Below are 27,342 nucleotides of genomic sequence, written 5' to 3'. Positions count from 1 at the left end.
ATAAATGACTGGACTAAGAGCTCTGTGTGCTGAGATTCTATTTCCCAAAAATAGTCCTTGCCATTTGTAGTTCTCTCTCCTGAGCCCCTGGGATGTATAATATTAAGGCTGGTCCCGCTAATATTATGCAAGACTGTGTCACTGGGCACAGTAAGCTTCAAGATGAAAGACAAGAAAAACAAACAAAACAAAAACCAGTAAATGACTTATAAAAGGTAATTTATTGGTTTTGTGGAGCTACTGAATCAGGGTCACTGAGAGATGCTACAGCAGATATGATGTGAAAGATGCCCAAAACCAAAACTCAGGTCAGGGAGAATTCTGAGGGTCTGTGAGCTGTGAGGGGGACAGCCTCAGGTCCAAGAGAAAAGGGAGATGGAGGACACTTGGGGAAGACATGATCAATATTTCCCCCCCAAAACACCCTGTGTCAGGTCATCCAGCACACCACTTCTGCCCTGGAGAGGGCCACACACCTGCAACAAAACAGATAGGAGAGGGGTGTGTTCCAGAGCCTCCTGAGTGTGATCACACCAGTGCACAATCCTCCAATAATGCTCCAACCATGTTTTCATCAGCATCCCCTCCCCTTGCTCTCCCTGTCTGGTGGCTTTGGCTCCCACAAACACAAACCCTTACCTTCCTTCCCAGGGTGTGGCTCACAAGGGCCCTGGGTGTCTGGAGGGGCCGCCTGATCGCAGGCCTTGAATGATGAAGACGGTGCCCACCACGATGCCCACGATGCCCACGGACAACCCCAGGGCGCAGACCACAGTCTCCGTCAGCTCTGACATGGGGGCTGGAACCTCGGGTTCTGGGAAAGTGAAGTGTCTGAGTCAGGAGGGAGTGTGTTCATGTATGTGTATGTAAGAGGGCCTGTGTGAGGATGGAAATCAATCCACACAGACTTTGGGGCTGGGCTTATGGGAGAACATGAAGTCTACCGCTAGAAACTCTATAAGAGTGGAGATGAGTTTGGCCACCAGCGCCAGAAGACAGGCTGTTCTAGAGATGACATGTTCAAGGAAGTGCAGAGGTGGGTAGAACTCACACATACCCCAGTGTTTCAGCACGGGCTCCTCCAGGCCCCAGTGCTCCACCTTGCAGTCATAGACGTCATCGTCAGAAGGGATGAAGGTGAGGTAAGCCATCTTGTGGAAGGAATAGTCACGGTTGGTGAGAAAGCTGGTCTCATAGATACCTTCTGTGACTGACTTGCTGTTTTTTAGCCACGTGATGTTGATCACAGGAGGAAAGATCTTGTCCACGAAGCAGATGAGGGTGTTGGGCTGACCCAGCAGCACAGGGGACTTGGGGAACACAGTCACCTCGGGAACCTCTGTGAAAAGGGAACAGCCTAGATGTGAGTGGCTGATGGGAGTTTCTCTCCTCGATGTTCTGCACTGTCTGGTGTGGAAGCCCCCTTGACAATGCCACATGCATAATTGATCACCCAAGAACCTGAGCGTCCCTTCTGCTTGGAGCTAATGTGTATTGCATCTACTTTATCCCTGTGCCCTTCTCTCTAGGGTGTTAGGGTATCTGTTGGGGCCTCTTCAAAAGTTTCAAGGAGTGCATTATGGGGACAAAGAGCTTCATATTACATGGAATATGTGGTGTGTAAGAAGAGAGAGGATGAAGGTTCAGCGATGAGGAGATCTGGGTGCTCCTTAGAAAGGATTTTGTAGAGCAGTATATCATGTTCCTACCAGGGAAGGGAGAGAGGAGCAGGGGGCTGAGCACCTACCATTGGTAGCTAGGGTATAATTGGACCTCTTGAACAGGATATCCAAGCTGTGCTTCATTATAGCTATATTTTGCAGTCCATGTTGTGGGTCAAAGCTCAACAGTTGGGCAAACTCAGGAATCCTCCAGACTGTCTCCTTCTTACCCAAGTCCACATAGAACTCCTCATCACCATCAAATTCATGTGTGTACTGGCCATTGGGTCCATAAGACTGATAGACATTTATACCATAGGAGCCTACATGGTCAGCTGGTGAATTGAGATGGAAAACGGAAAGAAAAAATAATGTTATTAAACAAAATGATAGAAAATACTTTAAAAATACCATGAACTAGCCAGGCAGTGGTGGCGCACACCTTTAATCCAGCACTCGGGAGGCAGAGCCAGGCAGATCTCTGTGAGTTCGAGGCCAGCCTGGGCTACTAAGTGAGTTCTAGGAAAAGGCGCAAAGCTACACAGAGAAACCCTGTCTCCAAAAACAAAAACAAAAAACAAAACAAAAACAAACAAACAAAAAAACCCATGAACTTCATTTTTTGGCACATTTTCATCATCTGCTCCCCGAACCCTCTCAGTGTTGGTTACAGTCATGTCTTTTCCTCTATGACACATGCCACACAATGGTGGAATGTCATGTGTGTAATTTCTGCTGTCCTGACTCCATCAGTGTCTGGTATATGATGACCTAAGCCAAGTAGCTCACAACTGAACAAAGAGGAAAATGTCCTTCCAAAGAGTCAGTCTGTCTGTTTGCTTCTTATGTTTTGTGTCTCATTGATCTTTCATCAGTTAATAACACATCTATTTGATATTTCATTTCCCTTCTAAAAAGAACATTTTCCTCACAGAGATCCCTTCTCATTTTTTTAACAAAAGGAAAAATATATAGAATTCTATAGATCCTAAAGAGAACATCATTACAAAATATATAAAAACTATTGTGTCTAAAGTTCCTGCATTGTTGAACATGAGGGTCCACAGGACAGTTTTCTGATTTCTTCTGGAATAAAATAAATAGAGACTTTATTGGATTCTATGCTTCTGTCAATCCTTACCTCTTAATTTTTTTCCAAATCAGCACTGACATTCACTTGCAGATTCATGGTGAATTAAATAAAGCTTTTTCCCCAACAGTGAGCATGTGTGAGATGCCATAGTGAATGGCTGCCAAGCAGGCAATTCCACCCAAAAGATGCTAAATAGACATTATTGTTAAGGTATGGTGGTATTTTATTTGTACTGAAATGTGATTTTCATTGTATGTTAATAAATAAAGTTGCCTGGGGGTCAGAGCTATTAGAGCCATAGCAAGAGTGTAGCAGTGGTGGCACATGCCTTTAATCCCATCACTTGGTAGAAGAGCTAGGTAGATCTCTGTGTGTTCAGGGATACAGCCAGCATTGTAGACATATGCCTTTAAGACCTGGAGGGCGGTACTTACAGGCAGTCATGTGTTTGGGTTTACAACCAATGAGAAGGCAGAACAGAAAGACTATTTAAAGGCAGACACACAGGAAGTAGCTCTCTTTCAGGGAAGCTAGGAACACTGCAGGAGTTAAGATTTTAGCTCTGAGCTCTGACCTCTGACCTCTCGGCTTTCTCTTTTGCATTGGTTCTGTGTTTCTATTTTAAAAAGACGGTTGGTTACAGTGAGCATGTGTGAGATGCCATAGTGAATGGCTGCCACGCAGGCAATTTCACCCAAAAGATGCTAAATAGACATTATTGTTAAGGCATAGATTTTAGTATTTAGTTTTTTATCTTTTCTTCAATCTTCATTTATTAAGTTTCAGCAAATGTCAGACATGGTGCTGTGTAAGGAGTCACTGGTCTGCACTCACCATGATTGGTGAATGCTAGGAGAGGTGGGTTGGTAGATGACAGAGTACATGAAATGTGCTGTGAGTGGCTGTGGGCAAGTTATAGTATGGTATTCTGCACAAGCAACTGCCAGTCAAAATTAACTGCATCATCCTCTCATGGCTCTGCTGTCTGCAGGGACCTCATTGTAGGGAAAAGGGGCTGGCTAAAGAAACCCACCCTGACCCTGGAGCCCAGAACTAGGGAAAGATGGCTCAGATCAGGGTAGAAAGAAATACAGTTTGGCTTAGTCAGATCAGAGCCATCTCTGCCCCTGGCCAACTGACTTGTGAAACCAGAGCAGGATAGTACAACCCTGGGCCCGGGGTTGACTCCACCCCCAAGACTTCCTGTGTAAACCTCCCTGCCTAGTCAGAAAAAAAGGCTGTTCTCTCTACCCTGGTAGAGGCAGCTACTCTCCTGGATTCCTCCTTCCCAAATAAAATCTCTTTCTCAAAAGAGTTTTGGGTGTGAAGATCTTCATTCACTGGCATAGAGAAGATCCTTGCTGAGACGTCCCTCAGTGGACAACACAAGAGAGCTGAAAGAGCAGAGCAAGGAGAAGATCTTTGCTGAGATGATCTCAGTGGACACAGCTGAAAAGTAATGCTTTTCTTTGGAGCCAAAGGAGATTGCTACATTTCTGCAGGGGTTTCCCCTTTTGCAGAGTGAAGCAAAAGAAGCAACATCTTAGGCCAGAGAAGCAGAGCTCTGCTAGGAAGCCCCATTAAGTGGGGGCTGAGCAAAGCTCAGCTGCAGAGGCTCTCCAGGAGAGGAACAGAATTGCTGTGTCCTGGGGGGAGACCATCCCCCATCACACCAGGTATACCTTGACTTTTCAGAAGAGTCAGGATACCCTTCCCTGCTGAAGCAGTTCCAGGCCTGACTTTCCCAAGAAGTCAGAAAAATTTCCCTTCCAGGGTTGGGCTGCTTCTTAGCAGTTCCAGCCATCAGAGCTGTACTAAACAGCTCCAGGTGTCCGAGACACCTCCAGGGCAGAGCTGTTGTTCTGAGCAGCTCAAGGTGTCCAGGATACCTCACCCTCCAGGGCTGAACTGTCTTCTAGCAGTTCAGCCATCAGAGCTGTCCTAAGCAGCTCAAGGTGTTGCCTGACTCCCCAGGTAGTCAGGACACCAAACCCAGAGTTTTTGCAACCAGTTTACTAACATTTTTGGTGCCAAACCTGGGACATCAAACCCACAGAGTTGCAAAACTCATGTTTTGCGACCATTTTACTAATACTCATCCTCTCATGTCCTGCTGTCTGCAGGGGTCTCTTTTTCTCATTGAACCAAGGTTGTTATTGTTTTTCGATGTGCTGAAATCTCTACTCTGGAGGTTTCTGCTCAATTTTAATTAATAGGCTTCCAACCACAATATGACCCCCAGCCCTCTTTCTCTCTATCCACATTTGACTGCTTCTTTGGCTCTTTACTTTCCAGTATGGCCATTTTGGTTGGTCTTATCAGCCCTGTGCCCTGACACACACACACACACACACACACACACACACACACACACACACACACACCACATCTCCCCCTCAAAGTTTTCTTATTCATTATTAATAAATCTTCTTGACTTCTTTTCCAAATATGGATGTACACAGAGTTTGCTCCAGCATGTGCTTGTCCTGGGCCACAAGTGCTGCTGAGTCACACTGCAATGTCTCCTGCTGTTACAGTTTTGGCTTCAGCTGGGTCCACACTCCTCAGCAATGGCCTTTCTGCTTCCTGACCTTGGCCTGTGTCCACCACTGGTCTACACATTTCCCAGGGGAAGGACATTTACTAGGGACAGGATACCTCCTAGGGGCAGGCAGCGGTGTTTATATATTTCAGCACTCACATCTTAGTTGAGCTTTACAAAGGGGAGCATTGAAGTATCATTGCTAGTTATGGACCATGAATGAATTGGGAATGACACACAGGTGGCAGAACCATATGAAAGTCAGGTTCTGTAATGAGCCAGGCTTCATTAAGACCTGTGCACCCCAAGCATTTAGCTTTGGGGCCCTTCCTTGATGAAGTATTGAAAGTCATATTTTATATATAAGACACATGTAATATAGGCTGAATTAAAAATCAAAACATTTTCTTAGATCTTGAAACTTCACTTTTTTTCTTCTAAACTCGAAAGAAATGGGGATATTTTCACACAGCCCCCAGGTCTGTGGTTCCTCGGAACGGTGCCCCCTGTGTCTGCTCACACCTGGTTGGGGCACTCTCGTGTGACACTGAAGAAATGAACTGGGGGCAAAAGAGCCAAGGTCCCTGGAGAAGCAGGTGGACGTCCACCTCCCCACAGAACCGGGGTGAGAGCAGCCATGGGTCACAGGTCACTCCATCCTTCACTTCCTGTTTCAAACATCTGACTTTTCAACCAACACTTTACAAAGCTACTATTAATATCTGTAAAATGGCTCAGATTTAGGGAGGGATCCTGAGAGAGGGCAAGGAATGTACACAGGGAGTGTGGAGAGAGGAGGGGCAGCACAGGCTGAGGGACCACAGGCTCCTGTGTCTTGTGTTCTCCTGTGTTGCTGTTATAGAAAGTCAGTAGATGGGGTAATAAAATAGACAGCCTATATTCCTTTCTTTGTTACAAAAATATAAAACTATATCTGGAATGGAAACAAGGAAGAAAAATTAACATTTAAAGGCATTTACTAATGAATTAAGGACTAAAGTCCTCAGCCTGTAGCCCAGGCTGTCCTTGAACTCACGATCCTCCTGCTTTGGCACCTAAGCACTGAGTTCCCAGCATGCACTGCCAGGCCCAGCCTGGTTTTCACTATTTTTAAAGTACATGTACATATGTGTTTGCCTTGGTCACTTGTGAGGTGACTCATGAGGAGGACTGTCCTGTAAAATGGTGGCCCCTTCTCTCACTTCCCACCAGGGCCAGTTCCTAGGGTGACGAATACAAACTCCAAACACGAGGAAGTTTTTTCCGTACATTCGTGTACATGATTCACGGAACTGTTTTCCCTAGGATACACTGCAGGAGACTGGTGCGAAGGGCTTCAGACACTCTTAGGGAAATTTGAGAGTAAAAGTTCGTGGATTTTAAAAATGAAAAATCATCCTTTTGTGGAAACACCCCCAAGATCCCTCCACACTTCCCTCACCGGACCCACTGTTAGAATCATGGCTTGGTGAGCACAGCTCGCCAACCAGAGCCTCCTGAAGACGGGGTCACAGAGTTCTTAGACCGCCCAATACTGAGAATTCGTATCTCAGCCGATTTGCGTCTCCCTCTTCTCTCCATTCCCATTTTCCGGCTCCAGGCGTCCCTCAGCCATACAACTCACCCTTAATGTCGTCGTCACCTCCGCAGGGGCTGAGCACGGTCAGGGCGAGGATCCCCAGAACCAGAGCTCTGCTGGGCGTCATCCTCTTCCCTGGTGGTCTCACAGCTGCTGCTCTGAGTCCTCAAGAGAGTGTGAGGATCCAGCCAAGGAGGTCTGACACCAACCCAAACCCGCCAGACCCAATCAGAAAATTCCTTCGTGATGACGTCACAGTTGCCAGGTGCAGAGTTTGTACTGAGAGGCCTGGAAGAGGCCAGGGGAACTCCCTGACCTGCTGCAGCCTCTGCTCAGAGAGGAGCTGAGGGAACGCCCTGGGAAGGAGGAGGTTCCACGCCAGACTCTTTCTTGTGTGCATGTGTGTGCAGCTGGCAAGAGAGGAGGGAATTTCTGAAAAGCCTCATGGACAGGTGAGCTCTTCTATAATAATGATGTTCTTTAGAGTTTTCTGGGCTGTATGGTCCAGGAAGTCTCCCCTGAATTTATTCCTTTCCTGGGGCTTCCCCAACCCCTACACCCAGCCACTTTCTCAGGCTCACATACATGAGTTAGCTGTTTTTTCTTTTCTTTATTTCTTTTCATAGTGTGTACAGAACACTCCAGATTGTGAGCTGACCACCTAACCAAGGGTCCCCACAGATGGTGGCCAGTCAGTGTCTTTGATCTTTCTACTGTGTAAACCCGAGTGGGGAGGCTCTTTGCTCCAGATCAGAATCCCTGGTGTTTCAGGTTGGAACCAAGAGGCTTGGGGACCCACAGCTGCCATCAGGACTTCGTGGTGTTTTATCCAGATTCCTCCCCTCCCTTCTTTTGAGTAATCTTTGTGCTCTGTGTGTTGATGCACTGACTATGTCTAAAGGATGTTTAGGGGAAGTGAACACACAAAAGAAAGTTCTGGCTAGCTCAATTACTCTTAAAATATTTTTTAATGTAAGAATGTTCAGTCAAACAATGAACAGAATTTTTATAACTTAGGAAAGTCTTTCTTCCCCAAACTACTGGGTTTTCCACATTTGTTATTCTTTTATGTGAATATTTCAGACAAATGTGAGGGATTGAGGATTAAAATCAAGGCAACCATTAGGGGTTCTGTTCTTCATAGAGACTGAGTTTTCTGCTTTCTGTGGAGGCCACAAGTTCCTGATCAGTCAGGACCAGCTATTCTGTCCTCATTACAGTGTGTGAGCCCTGGTCTTCACAGAGGCGGAGACTGTGGAGGGGTGAGACAGGGCACCCCAGCGCCTGCCTGGGTGCAGTGAACTATGTGCTGCTTCAGCTTTAGCCTCACCGTGGACTTGGCTCCTTCTGGGCAAATGTATTAAGGTAAATTTTATTAATTTATTAAGGTAATCACAGAGTTTTCCTATTTGCCCCACCTGGTGATAGAATGAGGGAAAATTCCCTTTTTATAATGTAGGGACCAGTTTTGAGTGTCTGGGATACAGTGCTCTGTTGTTCACCCATCCAGGTGACTGTGAAGGTATTTCGTGGGTGTGATTAATTCTGTAATCAGTTGATGCTAAGTATGAGAGATGACCCTGGACAATCATGGGCTGAGTTGGCCAGAGCTGGGAAGAGTGAGAACTGAGACTTGACTGAGCAGGGAGAGTCACTGTGGCCTCCGCCCTGCTGAAGACCACCTGCCCAGGGGTCCTCGGACATGCTAGTTCATTCCCACATCCGTGTAAGCAAATTTCTTTAAACAGTTTTCCTAGTATATATCCTCACAGGCTTTACTTCCTTAGTTCCAATAGGCCGATACCCAGAGAGGCCCTGGGATTCTCGCTGATGAGTTTTCTCTTTTGTTTCTTGGCTGATTTTTGCCTAGAGGTGTTAACAGACCTTACTAGATGTTTCTGTAACTTCCTGCAGAGACCTGAACAAATTCGGGACCCAACAGGACACAGACAGCACACTAATGAGATGACTCCACCCAAGTCAAGCTTGGTGAAGCTGCTACTTTGTCAGAATTCCTGACAGGATCACAGGAGAGGAGTTGCTTACAGGCACATGGTGACCCAGAGGCAGCTAGCTACACACACACACACACACACACACACACACACACACACACACACACACCACCCCAGCATGGGGAATAACTCATGAAAGCTGCATCCCTGCAGTCCCCTGCACAACTTGCTTGTAGCTCCATAGGAGAGCACCCTGTGGAGAAAAGAGGGAGGAGCAAACTGTGGTTAAGTTCTTACTGAGGAGCTCCACTCAGCAATAAACAGGAAAAACCACAGACAGAAATCCAAAGCAGAGATGAGGGGTGGAGAGACGGCTCAGCCTTAAAGAAGAACACTGGCTGCTCTTACTGATGCTGGGAATTCAGATCCCAGCACCCACAAGTCAGCTCACAAACACCTGGGACTCCAGCTGCAGGGGATCTGATGCCCTCTTCTGACCTCTGAGGGCACAGCACACACATGTGCTCATGGAGAAAACCAGGCACACACATACAAATAAATAAATGTAAAAATAAATAAAAATAAATCAATGTAAAAAAGAATAAAAGCAAAGATGAGCACAAACAAAACAAAGAAAAGCCAGGCCCATGAAGACATTCCATGAGGTCAGAGACATGGCTCAGTGGCTAAGAGCACTGACTGCTGCTACAGAGGACCTGGGCCCTTCCCAGTATCCACATGGGGGCCACAGCTGCCTGGAACTCTAGTTTCAGGGCACCCTGCGGCCACTCTCAGCACCTTAATGTGTGTGGTGCACATAAACTCACATAGGCACACACATGAACATAAATAAAAACAGTAAGTAAATCTTTTAAAGAGAATATATACTCTATGATTTATGGTGGTATTTTTATTTGTACTGAAATGTGATTTTCATTGTATGTTAATAAATAAAGTTGCTCGGGGGTCAGAGCTATTAGAGCCATAGCAAGAGCGTGGTGGTGGCGGCAGCGGCGGCGGCGGCGGCGGCGGCGGCGGCGGCGGCGGCGGCGGCACACGCCTTTAATCCCAGCACTTGGTAGGCAGAGCTAGGTAGATCTCTGTGTGTTCAGGGACACAGCCAGCATTGGAGACACACGCCTTTAGTCTCAATACCAACCATAGAAGACCTGGAGGTCTGTACAGACAGGCAGTGACTAGAGGTCATGTGGTTGGGTTTACAACCAATGAGAAGGCAGAACAGAAAGTCTATATAAAGACAAACAAACAGGAAGTAGCTCTCTTGGCTGAAGAGGACAGCTGCAGCAGTGAAAGGTAAGGCTCTTAGCTCTGACCTCTTGGGCTTTCATCTTTGCATTGGCTCTGTGTTTCTTATTTAATAAGACAGTTACTTCTACAATGATTCCTTCTATTAGAAATCTCAGAGCAGACATGCTTATTCTATAATGTAAATTGGGATAGTATCAGGTGTGCTAAGTCCACAGTGAACTCTGTGTGAAGTTCATGAAGCATATTTCTCTGTTTTAACTATTGTTTTTATTTTTAATTATGTGTATTTGTGTGTCTCTGTATTTGGATAAGTGTGTGCATGTGGATACCCGTGAAGTCCAGAAGAGACATTGGACCCCCTGGATCTGGAGTTACAGGCAATTGTGAGACACCCACCGAGGGTGCTGGGAACTGAACTCAGGATCTCTGCAAGAACAGTCAGTGCTCTTAACCCCTGAGCCATCTCTGCAGCCCCCTCATCCCTTTTAAAATAAATTGTTATCGGAGCACAGTCCTTGTACATGGTATTAGGTTATGCAAACACACTTTAATACAAATGTGTCAGGCACCTTGACATGTTCCTCCACCATTCCCATTTTCCTCCTCTGCTATTTCCAATCATTCCCCTAGACAGTATCACTCCTACCTGACCCCACAGATATGATTTTTATATGTATCTAGAAAACCATATTGTGGTGGTATTCTAATTGTACTGAAATGTGATTTTGGTTGTATGTTAATAAATAAAGTTACCCGGGGGTCAAAGCTTTTAGAGCCATAGCAAGAGTGTGGCGGTGGTGGCACACGCCTTTAATCCCATAGATCTCTGTGTGTTCAGGGATACAGCCAGCATTGGAAACATATGCCTTTAAGACCTGGGGGGCTGTACATACAGACAGTGACGAGACAGTCACATGTTTGGGTTTACAACCAATGAGAAGGCAGAACAAAATACTATAAAAAGACGGACAGACAGAATATAGCTCTCTTTCGGGAAGCTGGGACACCGCAGGAGGAAGGGTGAGATTTTAGCTCTGAGCTCTGACCTCTCGGCTTTCTCTTTTACATTGGTTCTGTGTTTCTTATTTAATAAGACTGTTGGTTACATCTACATCTGGTGCCCAACGTGACAAGAATCCATTAAAAACCGCTTGGCTTGGCAGCAGGTCTGCTTTCCCTCAAGGGCGGCAGGCCAGGTGGTCGGCTTCCTAGTCCGAGCAGCAGCCCCCTAGTCCGAGCGGTTGGCTTTCTAGCCCGGGCCTAGGTCTGCTTGGCCTCAGGCTGGACTAACTGTGAGCTGCTTGCTTAAATCCTGCTTGCATAAAGCTGGTGCTACAAACAACTCAGACCTGCCCTGCCGAACAGGGCCCTGCCTGTAAAGCCAATGCACGTGGTCGGAGCTTAAGGAAGCCAGACCCAAGCCTTGACTCGGCACAAGAGGGAACACATGGCTGGATTTAAATAAACAAAGCAGGCTTTAAGTGTCTACAATCTCATGGGACAATGAATCTGGCTGCATCCTCAAAGACCATGGACTATCCCTCCCCAGAAGTCATCAGCTACTGCAGCAGCTCCTCAGCTAAGGGTAGGACTTTAGGAGTTCCTCCCATGCTGGAATTTTGGATGGCTTGATCTTGGGCATGTAGAGACTTTCTTAATGACTCTTAGCTTGTTTTGAAATAAATTGTAGTTTAGTTGGTGGGAGATTTTTTTCTGGTGCATTTTCATTGTCTGAAGGGATATTATTCTGTCTTAAATGGTCTGAACATTTGTTCCACATTGCCAGTAAAGAACATCAACTGCTTGAAGTAGATAAAGCCTGAGCCATTTTCTAGTGCTTATTTTTAATGTAAAACTGTTTTCCCTGCCTTTTCTGAGGACCATGTGCCTCTGTGCCTCCTGTGTTCTGCCACAGAGTCCAAAAGAAACTCGGCGATGCCCAGCTTCACTTCAGTTCTTCTTTCCAACTCCTTCCTGGTTTAGTTTTGATTCTATTCTCCACAATTTTCATTCTTTGGATATTCCTGCCTGAAGATTTTTCCTCTAAAAGTCTTATGATTTTATATTTTCTGCTGTAGTCTATAACCATCTAAGTTTTTAAATATAAAATGTAAAGCTTTTTGCCTGTAGTTGTTTTTTTTTTGACAGAATCTCACATAGCCCAGGCTGGCCTCAATATCACTGTGAAGCTGAAGTTGGTCTTGAACTCCTGACTCTCCTGTTTCCACCTCTCATGTGTTAAGTTTACCAGCATGTGCCATCAGGCATGGTCCTTTTACCTACAGGTGTTTAATTCCTTCAGTACCACTTGTTGAAAATTCTACCTTCTGTGGTGATATTGTGTTCCCCAAAATATTGTTCACCCTAAACTTATCTGGGGTCAGAGAACAGAACAGCCACTAGACATAGAGGCCAGAATATGGTGGCACTCATACGCCTTTAATCCTATCTCTTGGGAGGTAGAGATCCCTCTGGATCTCTGTGAGTTCAAAGCCACACTGGAAACAGCCAGGCACGGTGACTCACGCCTTTAATCCCAGGAAGTGATGGCAGAAAGCAGAAAGGTATGTAAGGCGTGAGGACCAGGAACTAGAGCTGGTTAATCTTTCAGGCTGTGAGTAGCTGAGATTCATTTGGATGAGGACTCAGAGGCTCCCAGTCTGAGGAAACAGGATCAGCTCAGGAATTGTTGAGGTGAGGTTAGCTGTGGCTTGTTCTGCTTCTCTGATCTTCCAGTGTTCACCCCAATACATGGCTCCAGGTTTGATTTTATTGATAAGAACTTTTAAGATTCGTGCTACAACCTTCTCTAGAACATTTTACATTTTTGTCAAAAATTATTTAGGAGCTGCAAGATGGCTTGATTTGATCCCAGGGACCCACACAGTGGAAGGAGAGAACTGACTCCCACAAGTGGTCTTCTGACCTCTGACACAGCACAGTGGCATGCACACACTACATACACATACATACATACATACACACACACACACACACACATACACATACATACACACATGCTTGTGCACATATACACTCCTACACATACACATGCATACATGTGCACACACACACATACACACATGCACTCCTACACATACTCGTGTACACATACATGCATCCCTACATACCCCCCACATATATACACACATACACACATCCACCCCTACACACATGTACAACATGCACACATATGAACACCTAAACACACATGTACATACGCACACACAGGATATAATAAACAAAATGCTAAACATTTATTTGTGCACACTGCACTGGCCTGTATCTGGATTTTTATCCTATTCCTTGGCCAGTGTGACACATCTTCATTTCTGTAGCTGTATAAGTCTTAAAATTGGGCAAGTGAATTTCAAACTCTTTATTCTTTTTCAAGATAGTTTTAGCTGTTTGAATCCCTTGCCCTCAGTCTATGTTTGCAGAGACGGTGACGAGTTTGAAGACTGTCCCCGTCTTTACTGTGCTAATTCTTCCAGCTCACAATCAGCATGCTTCTTCATTCATTTGCCATTTCATTTATTGATTAGATTTATTCACTTTATTTTGTGTATGAGCATTTTGCCTGCATGTGGGTGCAGTGCCTGTAGAGACCAGAAGAGGGCACCAATGCCCTGGAACTGGAGTTACAGTTGTGATCCACCTTGTGGATGCTGGAACTGAACCTGGGTCCCCTGGAAGAGCAGCCAGTGCTCTTAACCCCTGAGCCATGTCTTCAGTCCCTGTGACTTATTTAGTGTGTAGTTTTCTTCAATAGTGGGTTCTCTGTTAGACCTACACCTAAATATTTAACTTCTGGAATTAGTTGACAAAACAACCTCATGGTGTCAGTATGATTTCCTGCATTTTTCTTCTCAGTGCTGAGAGTGAAGCCAGGGACCCTGTGACTGCCGCACTTCCACCCTGAGCTACATCCCTGCCCTCTCGGCCATTTTACTTGATTTAAATTTAAAAGCAGGGTCTCACTAAGTCGACCTCAGTGGCCTTGAGCTCATTTTTCAGCCCTTGTTTGGCCTTGATCTTTGGATCTTCCTGCCCTAGTCAAGGACTGTGCTGTCAGCATGAAGTTCATGGTTCCACACCCAGTGATACAAATAAAGTGACAAAATAAAACCAAATTAAAATCAACCTAAAACAGACAAACAAAAATTGACAAAACCAGAAAATGTTCAAAAACTTGGACCTGAATCCCACGGTGCCGTTCTAAGGATGCAATGCTGAACTCAGCCGCTAGGTGGCGATGGAAGAAGAAATTAAGTCAGTTTTTCACCTTTCTCCCCGACCTTAACCCTGCAGACTATGCATGTAAATATAATAATAATAGATATATGTAGAATATAATGATATAATAGAGTTCCTGTGGTCATGATGTCTCTTCACAGCAACTGAACACTGACTAAGACAGATGATGTGTTTAATCCCCCTTTGTCAGCTTTTACATTTTCCTGAATATACATATGCATACCACCGTGTGATATTTATTGAAAAACATCAAAGCCCTTTATTTACCTGGAGTATGCTGCAGAGTTCAAATTTACTTAAAAAAATTGGGACAAACTGCAATTCAGTTCTTGTTTTTCCTTTTTTTTTTTTTTTAAGTTAGAGCCTCATGTTTTTAAGGAAATGGGAATGAAACACTATTATCTGACCGATCATTACACATTTTGTACATGTCTTATTATCACATAATAGCTCATCGATATGTAAGGTTGTTACATATACATAGAAAAACTAACTTATTGTAGATAACGAAAATGCCCTCTTGTGTTCATTAAAAGTTAAAATTATGGGTTAGAAGCGTGACAGTTTTGTCACCCTGACACAGCCTAGAGTCACCTGCACAGAGAGGCTCAGTGAAGGACTGTGAAGATCACCTTGACCTGTGCGCACATCCGTGGGGTCTTGTCTTGCTTGTGTGTTAAATGATGTGGGAAAGCCCAGTCCACTGTGGGTGTCACCATTCCCTAGGCAAGAGATCCTGCACTGTGTGAACACAGAGAGTGAGCTGAGCACAAGTAGACACACACACACACACACACACACACACACACACACACACACACACATTTGTTCTCTCTGCTTTGGATGATGCTTCAAGTTCTGACCTTGGCTTCCCTCTTGTGATGGACTGTAACCTGGAATTATGAGCTAAAACCAACCTCCTCTCCCAAAGCTGCATTTTATTGGGGTGTTTTTTAAAATCACAGCCACAGAAAAGAAACTAGAAAAGAAAGTGAGGGATGATCCAGATTAGCCCTGAGTAGAACCCAGGTCAGGAGACCAAGCTGATTGATGAAGAGAGGAGTAGACAGGGGAGGGGATGTTGGGACGCCCAGGGTCACCAGGATTCAGGAGACACAGACATGTCAGGGACACCTACAGAGAAGAGCACCTGGAGAAACACCTCTGGGCACATCTCTGAGAGAGTTTCTAGATCAGGTTAAGTGAGGCTGGACGACCCATCCTAAACGTGGGCAGCACCTGGGCAGCACTTTCCATGGTCTGGGGGCCCAGAATACACAAAAAGGAGAAAACTCAAGTATTCATCTCTCTTTGCTGCCTGACTGTGGATGAGTGTGAGCTGCTACCTCAAGGTCCTGCTGTTATAACTTTACCACCACGAAGGACTGTCCCCTCAGACTGTGAGATAAACCAGCTCTCAAGGGTTTTGTCACAGCAACAAGGAACTTAACTGATACCGTCAGATACAGAGGTGAAGGAGCCTCTCTAGGGACTAAAGGTGGCAGAGGTGACCTTAGCTCTTGATCGGCGGCATTCAAGTCCCGACAATGGTGAAGTGCCCACCCTTCACTTTGACATGTTATTCACCTTTGTGATCAATTCCACTGCACTCCCAGGGTTTATGTTCTGAAGCAGACCAGGAATGTGGACTGTTAGGGACTGTGTAAGTGGAAGAAATACGAAGATGTTCGACTTAACGTACCCACATGTCGACATCCTTAACCCCAGCAAACTGCCTGGATGCACGATAGAACCTGGAGAAGACACGGGAGGGGCCTGGGGGCAACGGGCAGAGAGAAAATTATCCTTGCAAAAATAACCTTCCAGCCCGTTGTGGTGGCGCACAGCTTTAATCCCAGCACCCGGGAGGCAAATACAGGTGGATTTCTGTGAGTTCGAGGCCAGCCTGGTCTACACAGTGAGAGTTCCAGTACAGAAGAGCTGCATAGTGAGAAACTGTCCCCCAAAACTATAACCTTCCGTTCTGACCGGGTTCATTATGTAAACAAGTCTGCGCCTTCCACACAGCTGCGCTGTATTCCGGGGTTGCTGTGGGGTCTGAAGAGGGAAAAATGGGGGCGGGGGGAAACCGGAGGAGACTGACTGTCTTGAGAAGCATTAATCTAGGGAGTGAATTAATGAATTCAATGGTGGAAACTCCGAGAATCATGGTTTTAAAGAGAAAAAGGAAGATAGTGGGCCAAATTAATCATTTCCAGAAACAAGAATCATAGAGTCAGAGGACATCGACTTTTCCCACATCGTTAATGAAGCAGCACTGCACTGCGGTCACACTAGAGGGCGACCTTGAGCTAAGAAAGCCTTCCATGTTAACCTGGAGGCAAGAGCTGACCATGGAGGGTGCTGCTTACTAGCTTGCTCATCATGGCTTCCTCAGCCTGCTTTCTTATAGAACTCAGGACCATCAATCCAGGGATGGCCCCACACCTGGGCCTTCTCACGTCAATCACATCAATTAAGAAAATGCCCTACAGCCAGATCTGATGGAGGCATTTTCTCAATTGAGGTTCCCTCATCTCAGATGATTGCAGCCTGTGTCAGGTTAACACAAAATTAGCCAGCACAGGAATAAAATTCCAGAGTTGTGCATGCTAGGCAAGCACTCTACCACTGAGCCATATTTACAGCTTGGAGAGAGAGAGAGAGAGAGAGAGAGAGAGAGAGAGAGAGAGAGAGAGAGAGAGAGAGAGAGAGAGAGAAAGAGAGAGAGAGAGAGAACAAAATTTGTGGTGTTTAGTAGATTTCATAATTTCAAGGGGAGACAGAAGGGACAAGGTGGAGACAAGGTGGAGAGAGGACCCTGAGCAGAAGCTGTGGGAGGCAGACGGGGAGGACAGAGATCACTAAAATGTTTTCCTAACTTCAGAATTCTCACTGCCACACAGTCAGAGACTCAAGTCCTATTTGGTCTTTGTTTTCATGTCAAACTGTGACAAAATACATTGCCTCATGACATTCCCAGAACAGCTACAGCTTTGAGTGTGAAGTGGACCACACACCAGCAGGTGGCCACAGTGTGCTTCTGACAGTCAGGGCAAGCAGCTGAGGTCCCTTCCCTGACTCACAGGTCTGGACCGGGGAAGGCCAGCATTCCTGTCCCAAGGGTGTGGCCGGGCGCTCATCTCACTGACTGCTCCATCAGGGTTCCAGTGGACTAAGCTGCCTGAGAGGTGGGTTTGGATGCTGCAGAAGGAAAGAAGCATGAGACGGAGGAGCTTGAGTACACTTTAGTGTGACTGCACTGAGCTCCGAGAAGACAAAGTTACACATTTAAAACCGAAGCTTGAGAAAGGGCTGAACAGATGGTTAAGGGCACTTGTTCTTGCAGAGAACCTGTGTTCATTCCCAGCTCCACATGGTGGCCACAGACATCTGTAACTCCAGTGCCAGGAGATCTGACACCCTCTGGGCTGCTCAGGCACCAGGCACACACATGGTGCACAGACATACATGCAGCCTAACATTCATACATGTGAAATAATAAATAAATATATAAAAACAAACAAATGATAAAAAATATCCGCCTCTGAGCTGTCACTCAGTGACTCCGTTTCCAGATTGAGTTTTTGTAATTCTTTGTCAAATGTATTCTTGATTAGCAAATGTAATATTTTATCATTTAAAATTAACAGGATATATGCACATAGTTCAAAAATTAAACAACAGGTATGAATTTTAATGAAAGTAAGAGCCCTTCCTACATTATACATACTATACACTCCTGTTTTATTGGGTAATTTTATACATGGACCCTGAATTATGTCAAATGGTTTTTTGAGGGGATATCTAAGGATCTGTAAGGATTCAAATCACAGGAAGCTTTACTATGATTTACTGTGTGGGTTAGTTTCTTGTCAACTTGATATGAACTGGAGTCACCTGGGGAGAGGGACACACGGTTGAGGAATTGACTCCATCAGAGTGGCCTGGGGGCAGGTAGTCTGTGAGGGTGTTTTCTTCATTAATGATTGGTACAGAAGGGTCCAGCCTATGCTGGGCATGTGGTCCTGGGTTCTATAAGAAAGCAGGCTGAGCAAGCCATGAGGAACAAGCCAGCAAGCAGTGTTCCTCCATGGTCTCTACTTCAGGTCTTCCCTCCAGGTTCCTGCCTTGAGTTCCTTCTCTGACTCCCTTCATGATGAACTATAGCCTGGGATGTGAAATAAACCCTTTTCTTCCTGAGTTGGTTTTGGTCAGAGTTTTATCACAGCAACAGAAAACAAGCTGGGGCATTTATTTGCTGACAAAAATGAAATTCAAATTAGAAGTTAATGCAAAACATGTCATCATATATTTGTAAGTGAAAAACTGGGCTTCTTTTGAATGAAATCTCAGGCAGAGGAGAAATCAGGACAGGAATTTAAAGGTTGTGGCACATGCGTTTAATCTCAGCACTCAGGAGGCAGAGGTAGGCAGATGTCTGAGTTTGAGGCCAGCTTAGTCTACAGAGAGTGAGCTCCAGGACAGCCAGGGCTGCACAGAGAAACCCTGTCTTGAAAAACAAAACAATATTTTGTAATGAATAAAACAAACTGCAACATGACACAGTGTTTCAATCAATAGTGAGTTTGCCCCACAGGCCAGAAGTGAAGAAGGGCTCAGGTCAGCTGGCTAAGGTTTTCTTTAAGAAATAAGAACACGAAATAAAAGCTTTCACCCAAAGGATCAGAAGAAAAGGGATAACAAGAACCAGAGCACAAGGCTAGGGTGTGGAAATCAGAGACAATCAGTGGAACAAAACCATGACCATTTAGGAAGTCACTAACACTTGTGATCTCCAGTGAGAATGATAGACCAGGAGTTAGACAGACTCCCTGGCAGACAGACAGATAGGGAGGGGCCAAGGTTAGGTAATAAAGGTGGTGACTTCCATGATGGCCAGTGTCTTCCTTCCTCAGCCTCCTGATTTGAACTTTTGTCTCCACCAGGAGGCACCCTGAGGATGGAGTGGCTCACGAGGTTCAAGGCTGGATCAGGACATGTCACACAACAGTCGTGGACAAGTCAACCACCTGTCTTCAAACTGTCAAACCTGAAGAAGGGCAGGGAAACTCTCCAGAGCTCTGAACCCCAACCCTGGATAAGAGACTGGGTTTGCTGTGCAGAGTCCTGTTCAAGTGTCTGCTGTGTGTGTGTGTGTGTGTGTTTTCTCTCCACCGTAAATGCCTTCCTTTAACTGATCCTGCCTGTACTGCTTGAAATTTCTGCTGCTACCTGTTGAGTTTCAGAGTTTTCCTACTTTTTAGTTCTTTAACTGGCAGAGAAAACAAACCTGATCCAGACCCTTAGGCTCTATCATCTTGAGACCCCTAGACTCTATCAAGACCAACCAGGAAGAAAGAAAAACACAATAATATCAAGAACAAGAGAAGGGACATAATTATATATTGTGAATAATTATATACATGTATAACAGTCTAAGAAAATCTTCATGTGGTTTAAGAAACAAGGTCGAGGTTTTTATGTAGACATTCAATAACCAGTCCAGACACATCCAGATAAAAGTATCAAAGCTCATACACCTCAAAAACAGGCACCGACTAGATTTGGTCAGCTGGCCACTGCTTGTCAGTCTCCTATATGAAGTCTTCATAGAGTCCACATACAAAAGAAAAAATGTAAAGGAAATGCTTCAGGACACAAACTCAACAATGGTTGTCAACTTAATATCCATGTATCCATAATAAATTCAAAAATTAAAATGTATAATTTTTACTAATAGTGCATCAAAGATTTTTATTCGGAATACCACTTATTTAAGGATAAATTTGATAAACAGTATAGGCAACCCATATACTGAAAACTATGAAACAGAGCTGAAGAAAATCACAGAGTAGTAAAATATTGGAAAGATGAACCATGTTCATGGAGAAGAGCCAGTGATGTTGATGATTAATTCTCTCTTAATTTATGTATGGACTGGACATAGTTTCAGTATAAATCTATGTGATTTTATTGAAGAAATTGATAAATTTACATGGGAAATGCAAAAGATGGAATAGAAAGAACAATTTGGAAAAAATAAAGGATGGAGGATTAGGACACCCGATTTATGAGACTTTTTATACAAGTTACATCAAGACAATGTGGTATGAATGTAAATATATATGTGTATATTGTTATGCCCAGATTGTGACCCCAAAGAGACCACCGAAGACCTTGGATGTCTAGAATGCAACAGCAAGGTTTATTCTGTAGATACAAGTCTAGACAGGGAACTCATTCCTACACCCAATACAATGAGGCAGGGAGGAGTTGCTCTTTCTTTGTGGGGCTAGCTTTTTAAAGGCAAAAACCACAAGCTCTTCAGGGCGGTTGGGGGGGGGGTTTGCACGGGTGCAACTCGGATTGGTTTATATTTTATCTGTGTTCTCTTTTAACTGGGTAAGGGTATGTAACCTTTGAATTTACTGGTTGGTGGTTACAATTATCACTTTGGGGGCAGTCCAGCACAAGTCCCAGGCTTTGTCCTTGAGCCGCCATGGGGACTGGCTGGCCAAGCACGTACTGACTGTGGGGGCTGGCTCAGTGGTCTAGGCTCTGTCCTTGACTCACTCACATAGCTCTAAGTTGGTGAGGGATCACAGACAGTAAACATCTGGCTGAACTTTGAGCAGTCGGAGTACAGGCAGAAAGGGAGCTACTGCAAGGACTGTGTCTTTTGTTCACGGCCCTCCCAGAGACTGCTTGCTCAGTCTCAGGAAACTGAATTGAGGCCTGATCTCTGAGAGAAGACTGAGCAGCCTGTTAAAGCATCTACTTGGTTCTTTCATATATGTGTGCGAGAGACACACAAATATTAAGTATTTAATCAACCATTCTTTGACAAAAGTGTGCAGTGGAGAAGAGTTGGTGCTGGAATAACTGAGTAGCTGTGCACAACAATTGAATCAATACCCTATCTCACATAAAAGTTAGCCAAAGATGGATCACAGCTGTCCAGGTTCCAATGTGAAATGTCCCCCACAGGAGCACATGTTTGGACATTTGGTCACCAGCTGGGGGCGCTGTTTTGAGAGGCTGCAGAACTTTAGGGACAGTGGCCTACTGAGCAGAGTGGGTTGCTGGGGATGTCACCTTGAAGGTGACATCTTGAAGGTTGCATCCACTTCGGGTTCCTGTCCACTTCCTGATCTGTCAAGACGTGAAGAAGCTGCACAGGAAGCTGAAGTCGCTATAGAGGAAGCTGCCATAAATGGCACCATCATCTCGCCCGCCATGATCACCTGAGCCCCTCCTAAAGGAAAGCAGAAATTAGTCTTTCCACCTTGCTTCTGTCAGGTGTTCATCCCAGGGACCTGAAGAGTGATAGGATAGCTCTTCACACAATAGGGAAAACTTAAAAAACAAAAACAATTCAACAAGACATGAGTGCCCAGGGGCACACATAGCAAGCCAGTAGGGGGTGGTGCTTCAAGACCAGGAGTGCGCCGGAGACTGAGGAGGGCAGGGTTGCCAGGCTCTCCATCGCTTCCTCTGAGTCCATGGAAAGCCTTGACTTCAGATAAGAACCGGAGGTGAGGATCAATGGGGCCAGAGAGAACCCAGCACTCCAGTGGCTGCAGAGGGATTTACAGATCGTGCCAGGGAGGGTGAAGTGGGAAGACTGTGCTGACTGATGATGTCAGGAAGAGGATGGATCTGAAAACAGGGTTGGGATTTTTGATGGATGAGGTGCAAACCATCTGAAATGTGTTCAGTGTGGACACTGGGCACCAGCTCACAGATGACTAAGTAGCTAGCTAACTATATAAACTGATCACAAGGACTCTGTGGTGAAGACATGAAGGACACAGGAAGCAGCTGGAGAAGGGAGTCCTCCTCTCGTCTCCATGAGCATCAGCACACATGTGACATTGACTCATGCAGACACACAGACATAGACATAAATAAAAATAATAGAACATCAATCTTAAAACTTTCAAAAATATTCTGGGGATTTTGATTGTTTCTTTAAATCTCTGAATATGACGCATCTTCCCTTTACTATAGGATCCCACATGTTTATAATTTCAAATAATCTCACCTATCACTTATTCTATGCTTCTTCCCCTAATTGCTCCTCTGTTCTTCTTGCTGGCAGTCTTGGTGACTTAGTCTGCTGGAGACCAGTGATGCTGCCTCACACTCCCTTCTCATTGGTTGGATCAGAAACCACCATCTGTAAAGCTTCTTTGCCGTTGATGTCTTTATTTCAGCTTTCGTGATAAGTGTGGTGTTTAAATGTTAGAGTTTTGGGGAAGGAAAACAGCTGTAGGAAGTCCCCTCCTACAGGCTCCTGCCTTTCAGAGTGTCCTGCTCTGTGTCTACAAAGTTTTCAAAGGGAAACAGTGGGATCAGTAATAGGATTGGGGGGCACATTCCTCTCTAAGTCACTATCAGGTCATTGACCTTAATCTCAGGGTGGTCTACATTAGATATGGTAGAAGTAAATGAGTTTTCAGGGTCACTGCCTCAGTGTGCTTCCCTGTGAGGAAATCTAGGAGACAGTCTAACGGGATGAGACTGACTCAGAGTCACCCGTGTGCTGTTCCTGGTCTCGGCTCTAACCAGTGAAAAGGAATGGCTTAGACCCATTGTGAGCAGCTGATTCTCACAGCTTCTGAGGCAAACAAGATTTCATGGTTTGCTAGGAGTGAGAAGAGAGCTGGGGACAGGAGGGACAACTAAGCCTCCATGACACCCAAGGAGTCTAGAGGGCTGCAGAGGGAAGGAAGAAATGACTTCTAGTCCAGTCCTCTACTCCACTCAGCATTAAAAACAAAACCCAAATCAAACCTGGCTTCTTTCTGTTCTGTGCTCTTAGAACTGGGACCCTGTTCCCAAACCCACAAGGATCCTTTGGAGTCAGACATGTGGGCAGGTGCGTTACCAGGTCCTGCAGCCACAGCGGTATCTACAGTGTCTCTCTTCTTCTAAGAAGTTTTTCTACTTTTATTGTGGGAAGCACACCTCTTGCCAAGTACCTTGCTGTGTACTTACAAATACTCACTCCTCGAGTGAGGAGGGATTGTGACAATCACTGTTCACATTTACAGTTGAGGAAGCTGGTGCAGAAGAGCTAAAGAACCTGTGTGAGGTCACATGAGTGAATAATGAGACCACAGTCAGCATCCAGGCAGTCTGGTTTCAGTGGAACACATTTTAATGATCTGCTCCACGCACCTGACCTTGCTGTGGGCCAGTCTTTTATATGACCACATTCACTCCTCACACGAGACAACTGAATGAGTCTGCCTTGACTTCCCTCTACCTTCCCCATGTCCTGCATGATCCTGTCTTAGAGAATGGATATTTGCACTGCTGTTGCTGAGTGGGCTGTTTCCTCCAGGTCCCTAAGGGAGAAGTCTGTGCAGACAGCTGTGAGGACAGCACAGTGTCCACAGTTGTTATAATGTCTGGTGTCTGCTTAAGTAGCTGTCTAATGAATAAAATCAAACACTTTAGAAGTGAGCATAAGCATGCAGGCATGAATACTAATGTACACAGTAATGATTGTGCAGGTTGGGTGTAGCAGTAACACCCACGTTACTACCCGTTCACCATGTCTGAGCAAGGGGCTGAGGATTAAAAACAGAGACAAGACAGTGGGGTCATTCATCTCAGCAGAATGCCAAATGCCATTTATTGAAGGAGGGAGGAAACCTTAAATACAGGCTTACAGCACAATGGGAGAACCCCAGAGGGCAGAAGTTTGCTACTTGCATTCTAGCTGTTTACACAAAATGCAGAATACACAAACAAGGAACCTCTGTAAACTGTTTCAGGGGGAAGGGAACTGGCAGGGAGTCAGCATAGGGAGGATATCTGGTCAAGATCAGCAAGCAAACAATAGTCATCCAAGGAATGGGGGGCCAGAGGCCCAACAGTTGGGGAATCTGAAATTATACTTAACTTTTTTCTTTTAGGTAGAATCTTATTATGTAGCCCTGACTGATTTATAACTTGCTCTGTAGACCAGGCTGGCCTAGAACTCACAGAAATCCACTGCTCCTGAGTGCTGGGATTAAAGGCGTGTGCTGGCTGGCCCAGCTATACTACATTATATAGACATATAAAGGAACTGACACCATCTAAGGTTAATAAAAATTGTGTTTTCTTTTTGCATAAAGAATTAACCACAATTTAAGCTGGAGATGCTGAGCTGTGGCATAGTATATGATAGTTTGCTAGCCCTCCCCTCCCCGGAGGGCCTGCCCTCTCCTAGTTTTCCCATCTCAGCATTTACATTTTCCAAATTGATGGGGCTTGGCTCATGTAGAACATGAGAACTCCTTATCTTCTCTATTCTGAGTGACAGATGAGGTAATGGCATTCTGATAGAAGATTTCATGTGAGAGGAAGGAGAAAGGCTGATGACAAAGGTCATGGAAAGGACTGGGACGTGGGTTTAGCAGCTCACATGACACTGAGTGTTGTCGTGACTGCAGGAGACCCCACAGCCTGATGGAGATGAACACGTGGAAGATTTGATTCCTTGGCTCTGGGAATTCCAAGTTTTTGTGGCCGCTGGCTCTCGTTTGGACTCTGGTTTGGGGCAGTGAGGAATGACTGGGTTAGAGGAAGGTGGGAAAGAGCTATCTATCTGTCAATCCTGTCTGTGTCCGGGCCGGGTTTGGTTTCTCTAGACAGGCCCTGGAAAGCTGAGGTTGTGCTCAGCAAGGCCACAGGTGTCACCAGGAGGCTCCCTCTGACCTCTGCAGGGTTCTGTCACCACTTCCTTCAGCTCTCAGGCTTGAGATGTTCCTGGTTTCTTTTCTGTTGCTGTGATAAACATCCTGACTTAGGAGAGAAGAGTTTATTTTGGTTTTTATGATCCTAGCAGGATAGAGTTCTTCACGGCAAGGATGGCCAGTCAGCAGGAGCAGAGAGCTGGCTGGCCACACTTTCATACAGGAAGCAGAGAGAGGAAGAACAGGAAGAGAGGCAAGGCTATTCACCCTCAAAACCCACCCCCCAGTGACATCCTTCCTCCCATAAGGCTCCACCTGTTATACCCAGATCACAACCCCAAAGAGACCACTGAAGACTGTGGATGTCCAGAATGCATCAGCAAGGTTTATTCTGTAGATACAAGTCTAGACAGGGAACTCATTCCTACACCCAATAAAGTGAGTCAGGGAGGAGTTGCTCTTTCTTTGTGAGGCTAGGTATTTAAAGGCAAAAACTGCAAGCCCTTCAGGGCAGTTGGGGGGTTGGGGGGTTTGGCACGGTGCAACTCGGATTGGTTTATTTTTATTTTTGAAGATCTCTGTTCTCGTTTAATTGGGTGAGGGTATGTAACCTTTGAATTTACTGGTTGGGGGTTACAGTTATCATTTGGGGGCAGGCCTGGACAAGTCCCAGGCTTTGCTGAGCTGCCATGGGGGCTGACTGGCCTAGCATGTACTGGCTGTGGGGGCTGACTCAGTGTCCCAGGCTCTGTCCTTGAGCTGCCATGGAGGCTTCCTGGCCTCGCACGTTTACATTGACCCATGCACATAGCTCTAAATTGGTGAGGGGTCCCAGACAGTAAACAATTGACTGAACCTTGAGCAGTCAGAGTACATGCAGAAAGGGAGCTACTGCAAGGACTATGTCATAGTTCTCCCAGAAACTGCTTGCTCAAGTCTCAGGAAACTGAAATTGAGGCCTGATCTCTGAGAGAAGACTGAGCAGCCTGTTATGGCGTCTGCTTGGTCCTTTCACACCCTCTAAAAGTTCTGTGACTTTTCCAAACATCACCACTGCTGTGGACCAATTGTTCAAATCCATGAGCCTATGAGCACATTTCTTATTCAAACCACAAGACAGTAGCTGAGGCAGCTGTAAACTGCTCCCCCTAGCCCTGTGCGCCCCTGTGATTGGCTGTTCTCAGATGTCACAGCTAGTAAATAGGTCCTGACCAGACTCCTCTCAGAGAAACAAAGCTAAGTTTGCCATCTGTTTCCTGCCTGGACCCTGGCTGGTGCATGTGTGAACCCAACTTGCAACTGCTTCCCAGAGTGCCGCCTGCTCTCAGGCCCAGACCCTGAGTGGTCAGCTCCCCTTCATGTTAGAATCATAAAATTCTAGTACCTGCCCCCAGCCACGAGCCTGAGCAGGACACACCGATGATTTCTATCTGTGGTGTCAGTAAACAAAGTTCTAGGATAAATGATTCATTTTCAATGTGAGAAATGCATGAATAACGAAAGTGTAAGAAATGAAGACACCCACCAAGGCTGCAGTGACATGTGGTGGGAAGCACATCACCTACACTAGACACACAAGTGTGTCAGAGAATTAACACAACAGAAACACACAGGGCTCAGCATTCAATAGAGGTTTTAAGCTGTCAGCCACAACCAGAGAAACCGCAGCTACCACTGTGAGTGAAGCTGACACACAAGCTTCATGAAGATATCAGATGAGGATGAACCACACTAGGAAAGCCAGAATTATTCCCTGAAGCTCAAAGAAACAAGAAACAGCTGTTAAATTAATTTAGAAATTGTTAGACAAGGTCAATGTTGCTACGGGCCGTAGGAATATATTATAAGAACTCAGCTGGTTATGGCAAAGTCACTACCTGGAGGGATCAGGAAATTCCTCCAGAGGAAGCCAAATTCCAAGGAGTTCTTGGTGTTATTTGGCTTGTTATATATCAGCTGTCTTCTGTTATGAAAATCATGTGTGCCTTCATAGCTTTCCCAATTGACTTTTTCCTAAGAAGGGCTAACAGTGTGGACTGATCACTCTCTGGACATACACATTCCAGGTAACTGGAGAACAGCCTCAGGAAAGGCTTTCTCTGGAATCAGATATCTCCACTAGCCACTTTCAAGGACTACAGGAAACACCGCCTAGGTGGGCGCCCAACTTCCAAGGACTAACAATGATAACAGCCCACAAATCTCCTGACTTAAGGTAAATTCCACAAGGAGACACCGCCTAGGAGAGGTGGACGTTAAGTAATAGCTTTACACAATTTAGCTTGGACCCTC

The 27,342-nt window shown here is 45.5% G+C and overlaps 2 protein-coding genes across 2 annotated transcripts in view; both read right to left on the bottom strand.

Moving 5' to 3' along the window:
- Positions 1–202: 202 nt before the first annotated feature.
- LOC102913696 (H-2 class II histocompatibility antigen, A-R alpha chain-like) lies at positions 203–7,075 on the bottom strand. Its single transcript, XM_006997389.4, has 5 exons — positions 6,921–7,075; positions 1,748–1,996; positions 1,058–1,339; positions 640–814; positions 203–476 (listed from the first exon to the last, which is right to left on the bottom strand). The coding sequence occupies exons 1-4, from the start codon at positions 7,000–7,002 to the stop codon at positions 660–662; spliced, it is 768 nt and encodes a 255-aa protein (XP_006997451.1). The 5' UTR covers positions 7,003–7,075; the 3' UTR covers positions 203–476; positions 640–659.
- The window catches only part of LOC102912661 (H-2 class II histocompatibility antigen, A-F alpha chain), an 83,289-nt gene continuing 56,149 nt past the window's right edge, over positions 203–27,342 (bottom strand). The window contains exon 5 of the mRNA XM_015990498.3: positions 203–476. The gene's annotated coding sequence lies outside the window, so the exon portion shown is untranslated. The remainder of the gene's footprint in view (positions 477–27,342) is intronic.

The sequence above is a fragment of the Peromyscus maniculatus genome, chromosome 21, assembly GCF_049852395.1.
Source record: "Peromyscus maniculatus bairdii isolate BWxNUB_F1_BW_parent chromosome 21, HU_Pman_BW_mat_3.1, whole genome shotgun sequence".
NCBI classification, from domain to species: domain Eukaryota; kingdom Metazoa; phylum Chordata; class Mammalia; order Rodentia; family Cricetidae; genus Peromyscus; species Peromyscus maniculatus.
The sequence above is the reverse complement of the archived record's forward strand: the minus strand, read 5'-3'. Positions and strand labels throughout refer to the sequence as shown.